The sequence below is a fragment of the Nomascus leucogenys genome, chromosome 12 (genome assembly GCF_006542625.1).
Source record: "Nomascus leucogenys isolate Asia chromosome 12, Asia_NLE_v1, whole genome shotgun sequence".
Taxonomy (NCBI): Eukaryota; Metazoa; Chordata; class Mammalia; order Primates; family Hylobatidae; genus Nomascus; species Nomascus leucogenys.
This window is the reverse complement of record NC_044392.1, coordinates 64,656,039-64,665,687: the sequence shown is the minus strand read 5'-3', so window position 1 is coordinate 64,665,687 and position 9,649 is coordinate 64,656,039. Positions and strand designations below refer to the sequence as shown.

At 41.8% G+C, this 9,649-nt stretch overlaps 1 protein-coding gene across 2 annotated transcripts; it reads left to right on the top strand.

Moving 5' to 3' along the window:
* Nucleotides 1–2,356: 2,356 nt before the first annotated feature.
* Nucleotides 2,357–7,945, top strand: LOC100603319 (acidic mammalian chitinase-like). Of its 2 annotated transcripts, none has more exons than XM_030823235.1 (8): nucleotides 2,357–2,386; nucleotides 3,382–4,303; nucleotides 4,399–4,564; nucleotides 4,809–4,933; nucleotides 5,114–5,237; nucleotides 5,900–6,085; nucleotides 6,582–6,701; nucleotides 6,817–7,945. In XM_030823235.1, the coding sequence occupies exons 2-8, from the start codon at nucleotides 4,182–4,184 to the stop codon at nucleotides 6,985–6,987; spliced, it is 1,014 nt and encodes a 337-aa protein (XP_030679095.1). In that variant the 5' UTR covers nucleotides 2,357–2,386; nucleotides 3,382–4,181; the 3' UTR covers nucleotides 6,988–7,945. The 2 variants fall into 2 exon arrangements, with proteins under 2 accessions (XP_030679095.1, XP_012355826.1); XM_012500372.2 differs by lacking the exon at nucleotides 2,357–2,386 and having other exon boundaries at nucleotides 4,242–4,303; nucleotides 6,817–6,958; nucleotides 7,608–7,876.
* Nucleotides 7,946–9,649: the final 1,704 nt, after the last annotated feature.

The window sequence follows — 9,649 nt, the reverse complement described above, 5'->3', positions numbered from 1 at the left end:
TGTGACTTTAAAAATATCAGAAGATTTTTTACCCAAAAGATGCCCTTGTGCCAGCCTGCTTTTTCATGTGTAAAATACAACAGTTACTCCTACTGAAATTATTTGGTGCTCGGTGAATGTTTATTTAGAAGCCCTATTTTGCATAGGAAATAGACTTTAGGTACAACATGGGAATTAACATGGGTTTGACTAATATTGGGTTTTTTTGGAGGACTGGTATTCTTAAGGAGTTTTTAAACAGAAGATAAGGCACACTTGCAAATAGTCTATAATGATTATTATTTGTAGAGTGTTTATTATGCACCTGATTCTTTACAAATATTTCATTTAATGCTTACAACTGTCATGCAAAGTAGGCATTTGTATCCCAATTTCACAAATTAGGAAACTGAGATTAAGGAACTGTCCCAATTTCTCAAACCAAATGAACAATGGAAAGAATTTGAACCTCAATGGTAGAAAGAATTTGAACTCCAATATGTGTGGCCTTTTCCACTGGTTCCACGTTTCTTCCCTACCAATGTTTCATAAAAAGAAGCAGTGAGTTTTCCGAATGGTACAAACAAAATACCAGAGAAGTAGAGGTGAGGAAAGTAGTCACTTCCAGGTGTGATGACTGGGGAAGGTGTCATGGGGGAAAGCCACAGAGGTGGGCCTTTAATGGAGTGGGAGGTGGGTACAGGAGGACAATATTCTATATTCTAGACAGAGGGAATGGCCTCAGCAGGAGGGTGAAGATGAGACCATTTTTGAGTGTGGAGAACAGTATAACTTAATATGCAAGATTTAAATTGAGAGGCTAGCAGAAGGCAAGGTGGAAAGTTAAATTGAGGCACAATTGTGGAGTCGATGACAGGCGAAGGAGAGAGAACTCTATGAGGCAATAAGAAGCTGTTAAACTCTGCCCCCAACTGGAGCCATATACAGAAAGATCTAGAAAGAAAAAGAAGGGAGCTACAGTGCACGGTCACAGTGCTGAACTCTGACAGAAGTGGTGGCGGGGAATGGAATTGACGATTCCAAGGAGAAGGGGAACTCTAAGACCAAAGAGAAGAGGACTATAGATATCAGTGACCAATGGGTTTTGGAGAGTAGAAGAAATGTATGAATCACAAAAGCTATAGTAGTGAGAGCCTGGGTGATCAAGAGAACCTTGGAACCACACACAGAAATGTGAGCAACAGGAAGAGGTGCTGGCTTAGGGGAAAGAACCACCTGGAAAGTGTCAGCCACACAGGATCTGTGGTCAGGTATGTTACACTGGGGGCCCTGGGGCAGGCTGAATCCAAGGAAGTATCACAAAGGAAAGGAGCCTCCTGAGAATAGAAGAACCAAGTGAAGGCCACTTCAGGGATAGAGGGCTGGGAAAGGGTAGGAGAAATAGAAGTAGAAAAATCAACAGAAGGAAAAGAGGTAATGAATTTGGGGTCAAAAAGACAGAGTAAGTAATGACCCTCTATAGCCTTTGCTTAAGGAGGAAACTTTGTTCTTACAATAAGTGAATGAATGACTGCAAAGAATAAATGAATGCAAAGTTACTCAATGCTTCCATCTGACAAAGAGTGCGTGAAATAGCCAATTAGTTGCTGCACTATCCAAATGGAGAATATAGCCCACTGTACATAAGCCATTTTGAATTATATAAGCTACTCCATAATGGAGCTTATTAGTGTGGTTCCTGGGCTTGAGCCCAATCTTTTCTTCTTGTGAAATGAAATCAAGATAGTATTGTTTCCCTGTCAATAATGGGTTCTTAAATGGGCTTGAGCTTTGTGAGCACTGCCAATATCAACATTTACTTTAGAGGCAATCTCGATAAAGGAGAATCTGATAAGGCACAAGAGAGGGCAAAGAGGGTACAAATGGCAGGTTGGATGAGGGACACTACCACTGAGGCAACACGGCCAAGCTCACCCTCCTCACTGGTAAGAGATCGTCTCATCTCTGTACCTCTGAATGGCTCCGTCTTGTTTTTCTGCCCCTTTAAAACTCTTTTACCTTCAAATTTAAACCAGATCAACTGAGATTTTTGCTTTTGGCAAAAGTATGGGGACGTACTGAACAGGGGGACAGCCCCAAATTGCCTGGTGATAGGTTTCTCACTGCCCTGCTGTCCCCCTCCCCTAAGCCCCAAAGGCTCATGGCACTTCAATGGTCTTTTGAATGGAAATAGAGGGGCGTGGGTTTCCAGGACAAATCCAGAGGCTTTGCCAGCCTCAGTAGGTTGGTCATCTACAGAGGATCTTAAAAGAATGAAAAATAGAAAAAGCTTCCTACTGCTTAAGTGAGGTGACTAATGTATAAAGGCTACTCTACTCGCATTCCTCCAGTACATTATTCTCTCTGTTGCTTTAAGGTCTGCTCCTTGTGCTGACAGCTGAGATAGGCAGGTATATTTCTTGGGATGAACCACTATATTGCTCCTCTTTTGCTTCTTCATAATTTGGAATCTCAGTATGGCCCTGTGTCCTTCCACATAGGACAAAGAATATTAACTACTCTCTAGAGAGTTCGAAATTCCCTAACCAAGTTTAAAGGATTGATACCATTGGCCTAAAAATCCCAAAGCAGAAACCAACTAGATGGCAGTCTTAAAGAATACGTGTTAACAGTAAAAACTAATGTGATGAGGCAGCTACATGGTGTCCTCTGCTCTTAAAACATTTTTAAATCTGTCATCTTACTGAGTTTTAAAATAACTCTTCTTTGAGAGGTGTACAGGAAAGGCATTACCACTCCATCTCACAGACCAGTTAACCAGGGCAGAGATAAGACATATAACCTGACCCAGGTAATACAGAGAGTTCATGGCAGAATCTGAACCACTAGCCAGGGCCCTTGTCTCTTGCTGGATGACTCATTTCCCCCTGGGCGGAATTCCTCAGGGAGATATCTAAAAGGGCTAAATAGGCTTATGCTATCATCTTTTCTGTGTCTCAGTTTCCAAATGGGTTAAAGTGAGAAAATAATAATACCTCTCTCACAGGGTTTTGGTGAGGATTCATGAGTAAATATAAGTAAATTTCTCAGAGCAATGCTTGGTAAGTAAGCTCCCACATAAGGGAGCTAGAATACATCTAAATCATAGTTTACTAGCTTTAAGGTTCTATTTCAGCTAAAGGCACTGGTTTCTAAGGTTATTTAATTCTCTCTTGGAGGAACAGAGCTACCTCTAAGAGATATCTTCAGCCCTGAATTGCCTGCTCATTATTGCTTGCAAATTATATAATTATAGGTTTGCTGCAACATAAACTTCTTACATCGATTTTCCCCTTTCCTTTGAGACTTCAGATAGGGAAATCATTTGGAAATCTGTGGTTTTTAAAGAAATCTGTGACTCACTAGGGAGCTTGTCTCTCACCTTCTTCCTCTGGGTAACAGGCTCTGCCTACCAGCTGACATGTTACTTCACCAACTGGGCCCAGTACCGGCCTGGGGCGCTTCAAGCCTGATGACGTCGACCCCTGCCTCTGTACCCACTTCATCTACGCCTTTGCTGGGATGCGGAACAATTTGATCACCACCATCGAATGGGATGACGTGACTCTCTACCAAGCTTTCAATGGCCTGAAAAACAAGTAAGTGACGGAAAACCTGAGTTTCAAATCTTTTAACCTTTAAGGACAGTTTAAACAAGATCTTCCAAAGCAGACTTCAGGCTGAAATTCCAAACAGGCCAATAAGCAGGTAAATTCAGCTTTCTTATTATTTCAAGTGCAAGAATGACTCTAATTTTAAGGGGAATGGCTGGCTCACAGAAGCCAGTTGCCAACTAAAGCCCAGCTCAGTTGCCAAGGGAAGCTTATAAGTCCAACTAATGGTGGAATCAGATGAGAACAATCTTCCACTTAGAAGCAATCCAAAGCTGGCACTGATAAAGCATTCAGTCTCCCCAGTCAGGAGATTCACTCCTAGGGAAATAATTGGAACTGTGGAGACATTGGGGTGCAGCAAACCAACATGGCACATGTATACCTGTGTAATAAACCGGCACATTGTGCACATGTACCCTAGAACTTAAAGTATGTTAAAAAAAAAAGAACTGTGGAGACATTGAAACATACCAATCATAGTCACCTACTGCAACATTCATAAGTAGGAAATAAGGATAAGAACAAAGATAAATCAGGATGAGAGGCTGCATGACACTTTCCTGCCTTCTTGCTCACTATTGCAGCTAAATGTTGAAATGGCTTCCCTTTCTTTTCATTTGTTCTGATAAAACACTTTGTTTCTTTTCCCTCAGAAATAGTCAACTGAAAACTCTCTTGGCTATTGGTGGCTGGAACTTTGGCACTGCTCTGTAAGTTCTTTTTGGAGATGACTTCCTAGGCTGATTTTACTCCAAGGTGTTGGGACCACCAAGGCCTCACCCTGCCTTCTTTGGGTCTCCCTCAGTTTCACTGCCATGGTTTCCACTCCTGAGAACCGCCAGACTTTCATCACCTCAGTCATCAAATTCATGTGCCAGTATGAGTTTGATGGGCTGGACTTTGACTGGGAGTACCCTGGCTCTCGTGGGAGCCCTCCTCAGGACAAGCATCTCTTCACTGTCCTGGTGCAGGTGAGCTAAGTTCCAGATCATTTTGACTGGATAGCATACACCCATCTCATATGAAAGATCACTGGGACCTTAAACCTAGTTTCCTACAATTTTAGTTGGGATGAAGGACCTGAAAATCCTATTCCAGTAAGGATGCTGAGGAATGAATGGAAAGATGGAAGAAGTTAATTTAATTCAGCGTCACGAACCTCATGAAAGTAAACTTAAAGTTACTATTCACAGACTTTCTCCTGCTCCTGTACAGGAAATGCATGAAGCTTTTGAGCAGGAGGCCAAGCAGATCAACAAGCCCAGGCTGATGGTCACTGCTGCAGTAGCTGCTGGCATCTCCAACATCCAGTCTGGCTATGAGATTCCCCAACTGTCACAGTGAGTGATGTGCCTTATCTTCAAACTCCTGGAGGTGTCACTTGGGCACACTAGACTTGTCTTTGGTCTGTCTTGCTATTCAGGGACCTTGTTTAGGAGGCTTTGGAAGTGGTGCCTTGTGCCTGCACAGGTATGGGAAATGACCATCGGAATGATTTTAAATCCTCTACCCCACCTTAGGTACCTGGACTACATCCATGTCATGACCTACGACCTCTATGGCCCCTGGGAGGGCTACACTGGAGAGAACAGCCCCCTCTACAAATACCCGACTGACACTGGCAGCAACGCCTACCTCAATGTGGTGAGTCCCTGTACAGATGCAAGTGCAGACCAGAGATGATAATGAAAATCACATAGAGATTCAGGCACAAAAGGCATCATAAGTTTAGTGGTTTTCTCAAATGGGAAATTACGCTGCCATAATTAATTAACTGTTCTCATTTACCATTTACTAAAAAACTTGCCTATTTATTAACACCATACTGATAATTTTACCTAATATGAAAGAAGATTAATAACAAGTGCATTGTTTTTTAATAAAAGAAAATGATATGCCACTGCTCCTATTTCAATAAATTATAAAAGGCTTTTTCCACTTTTCCTCTTTTTCTGTTTCCCTTTTGCCTTACCCATTTTCTACTGTTCTAATCCCTTGCCCATGTATATCATATAGAATTTCAGCCATTAACTAATGAATCATACCAGGAATATCATTTTAAAAGCTCTGCTCTTCTATCATATATTTTTTATCCAAAGGGTATATGTAAAGCCTGCATGTTATTAAAAGAATTTAGTTGAGAATGAGACCTACCACTTTAACAGATATATGCCAATGATGCTCTAAAATATGTTGCAAGTACTTTGTACAGTGGGCACAACCAAACCAAAAAAAGTTTAGCTAATAATTAATCACTAGGCCATCAGCTGTGGGTGAGAACTCCAGCTAACCCACTGCCATTGCAGGATTATGTCATGAACTACTGGAAGGACAACGAGGCCCCAGCTGAGAAGCTCATTGTTGGATTCCCAGCCTACGGACACACCTTCCTTCTGAGCAACCCCTCCAACCATGGAATTGATGCCCCTACCAGTGGTCCTGGCCCTGCTGGACCCTATACCAGGCAGTCTGGGTTCTGGGCCTACTATGAGGTGTACACTCAGAAATGTTAGAGGAAATGTGGCTTTCTCTTGGTCCATGTAGCTAATAATATGAGCAATATTCAACAATTCTTGGATTGGAGCTGAAAGTGGATGTTTGTGGCTATCTAGAAGGGAGGCAAGATAAGCCCCCCTGTTGCACCACTTTAATTGGGCCTTCACTAGGGTCCTTTGAGGCTAGATTCCAAACACAGAGAGTGTAGGAAAGCAGGCTGTCATTAGTGAGAGTATATCAATCTGTAGACACTTCTGACTGCCAGGGCATTCCTTGATTTAAGAGTTTCTCCCCACATTGAAAATAAGTTACTCAAAAGGGGTAAACAAACAGAATCCCAAATAACTAAGAAATTTGCTGGTAAAGCCATAGACCTTCATTTTGAAGGAGTTTTTATGCAACATTCCTCTACTTCCCCTTCCCCGTGTCCTTTTACCTCTGCCACCACAAGGACACTGCCTACCTCTTGGTCTGTTCCTTATATTCTGTTAGATCTCTACCTTCCTGAAGAATGGAGCTACTGAAGTATGGGAGGCTCTTGAGGATGTTCCCTATGCCTACAAAGGAAATGAGTGGCTTGGATATGACAACACCAAGAGTTTCCAAATCAAGGTAGACTGTGTTCTATGGGCTGTTGTTGCCTGTGAGCATGTTCCCATTATAGCCCTGGAGCCACAGCTCAGCCTTGGTGTCGATACGTAACTGACTTCCTTTCTAATTACCACAGGCCGATTGGCTAAAGAAGAACAACTTTGGAGGTGCCATGGTCTGGGCCATTGACCTGGATGATTTCACAGGCACTTTCTGCAACCAAGGAAAATTCCCTCTGATCACTACCCTGAAGGATGCTCTGGGCCTGCAGAGTACAAGTGAGTTAGGGAGTGAGAAGGGATACTAAGCCTCAGACTTGAGAGAAATTCCAAAAGTTCCTTGGAAGTCATGGAGCCGTTGCACAAGTAATTGTCTGACTTTGTCCTTTCCTATCTGGTAACAATTGATTAATGGTGGGAAGAACAAACAGGGCTCTTCACCATTTCTTCCTTCCTTCCTTCATTTCACAAGCAATTTATTGAACATCTATTACATATACAGTGCTCTGTAGGTTCCATAGGTGATCCAAATGCATAAATATCCATATCTACTCTATGGAAATGTACAATCTAGTGAGAGAAATTGGATTTACAAAAATTGCAAAGCTAGACAACAATACAGGAGATATTATGTGATACTGTGCCCCCCAAAAGAATAAGCAACCTTCTTGTGAGTTCATGATAATGAAAAATTTCAATCAGTAAGATGTAAGGTGGAAAAAATGCACTGTGACTTGAAGGATGAGGAAGGAGTTGGTAAGCAAAGGAGTGAGTGGAGCAGGAAGGATATATCAGATCAGAAGACTGAAATATGCAGAGACATAGAAGAAGGAGCCAAGAACAAAATCCAGGGTACTAGCTCTCACACATCAGGTATCACTGGCTAAAAGCAAGGAGGTTCAGGATTTGTTTTCTTTTTTCTTCTCAGGTTGCAAAGCTCTAGCCCAACCCATTGCTCCCATTGCCGAGGCACCCATCACACACGGTGTCAGCCACAGTGGTAGCTCTGGGGGCTGCTCTGGCAGGAGCTCTGGGGGCAGCCCCAGTGGTAGTGGATTCTGTGCCAACAGGGCCAGTGGCCTGTACCCTGACTCCACTGACAAGAATGCCTTCTACAAATGTGTGAATGGAAAGACTTTCACTCAGCACTGCCAGGCTGGCCTTTTCTTCGATGCCTCCTGCTCCTGCTGCAGCTAGTGATAACAGTTTTCAGATACCACCTCACCCAGCCTCAGAAGTTGTTGTGCAATAAAAGGTTGAGCGTTACTGTACAATCGCTTCTGCTTCTTTACTGTAGGATCTTAGATGTAATTAATCCCTATTTCCCAATGATATACAGTTGCTCCATCAGACCCCAAGCCTGCAGCATGCACTGCTGTTCCTGGATGTTGGGTAGCGGAAGCAGGGGGATTAAAAGAAAATACGTGGTCCCTTCATTCTCAAAACATCTATTCAGATGAAGGCTGGGGAGCCCAAGAATGTAAGACTCAGATAACTATGACCCATAAACAAATGTCATTTTAAAATGATTGATTTGCCCTTTTTGCTGAGAATGCACAATTAGGAGGCTATTGCAGTGATTCAGGGGAGAGGTGCAGGCTCAGAACAAAGTAGTAGCGGTAGAAGCGGTCAGAGGTGATTGCATTTCAGCTGTATTCTTAAGATTTGTTAAGCCAGCAGGTTTCTTTATGGGTTGTATGTAGAATGTGGGAGACAAAAAGGGGAGCCAAGGATAATTTCAACATTTTGGCTTAAGAAATTGCAAATATGAAGTTATCATCAACTGAAATGGAGAAAGCTAAAAGTAGAGTAGATTATGAAAGAAGAGCAGAAGTTCAACTTTGGACATGTTGAATTTAAGATTGTTATTGGGTTTCTAAGTGGAGGTGTGGAGTAGATAGTTGGACATAACATTTTTAGAGGTAGTTGGTATTTAAAGTCAATAGATTAGATGAGATCATTAAGGGAGACAGAGAAAGGAAAGCGTTCAAGAACTAAGCCCTGAGCATTTCAGCATTCAGAGAGAGGCTGGAGAGAAGAGTAGGACCAAGTAATGAAGACCAAAAAAGGAGGGCTAAGTGAGGTAGAAGGAAAATCAAGCGTCAAGTATCCTGAAAGCCAAGGAAAGAAACATATTAAGGAGGAGAAAGTGATCGAGTTTGTCAAATACTACTTAGGTCAGGTCAGATGAAATCTGAGAATTGACCATTATGTTTAACAACCTGTAGATCATTGACAAACTTGACAGAAGTGGGGTTGGTAAACATCTTGGTGGCAAATGCCTGAGTGCAGTAGGTTTCAGAGAGAATGGAAAGGTAAGAATTGAAGGCAGTAAGGATACAAAAACCTGTCTTATATGTATTAAAGGGAAGAAAAAATGGGATGAAGAATAAAAGATTACGGAAAACAGAAGCTGAATTTATGTTTTCAAACCCACATTTACTTATTTAGAGGTATGGGAGATAAAAAATCTAACATTCTTTCCATACCTCTCACTTTCTTATTTTTATTATTATTTTCACAGAGTCAAAAAAATTTTTTAACTTAAAAAAATTTTTTTTTGAGACAAGATCTCATTCTTTTCCCCACGCTGGAGTACAAAGGCACGAACATGGCTCACTTCACCCTCAACCTCCTGGACTCAAGCAATTCTCCAGCCTCAGCCTCCTAAAGTGCTGGGATTACAGGCATGAGCCACCACATCCAGCCCCAAATTTTTAATATCACTTTGTTTTATAACAGAACTGAAGTCCTATATTTAAATCAATGCAATGTTCATCCCCTATACTTACACTACAGCTTATCCAATATTCATTTCTTTAATTATCTTGTTGTTTGTTTTGTTTTTGTTTGCCCAGAAGGACTTGGAGTATCTTCCATTTTCTTGCATATATGAAAATGCCTGAGTGTTGCCTTTATACTTGACTGGTAACTTTTTGGACATAGATAGTGGCTCACTCTTTTTTTTTT

Bases quoted from the DNA above. Each gene is read 5' to 3' on its own strand.
- LOC100603319 (XM_012500372.2), top strand. From the start codon at position 4,409: ATGGTTTCCACTCCTGAGAACCGCCAGACTTTCATCACCTCAGTCATC. The intron at 4,565-4,808 runs GTGAGCTAAGTT...GCTCCTGTACAG, and splicing joins TCTTCACTGTCCTGGTGCAG to GAAATGCATGAAGCTTTTGA. The intron at 6,086-6,581 runs GTGTACACTCAG...ATATTCTGTTAG, and splicing joins GGTTCTGGGCCTACTATGAG to ATCTCTACCTTCCTGAAGAA.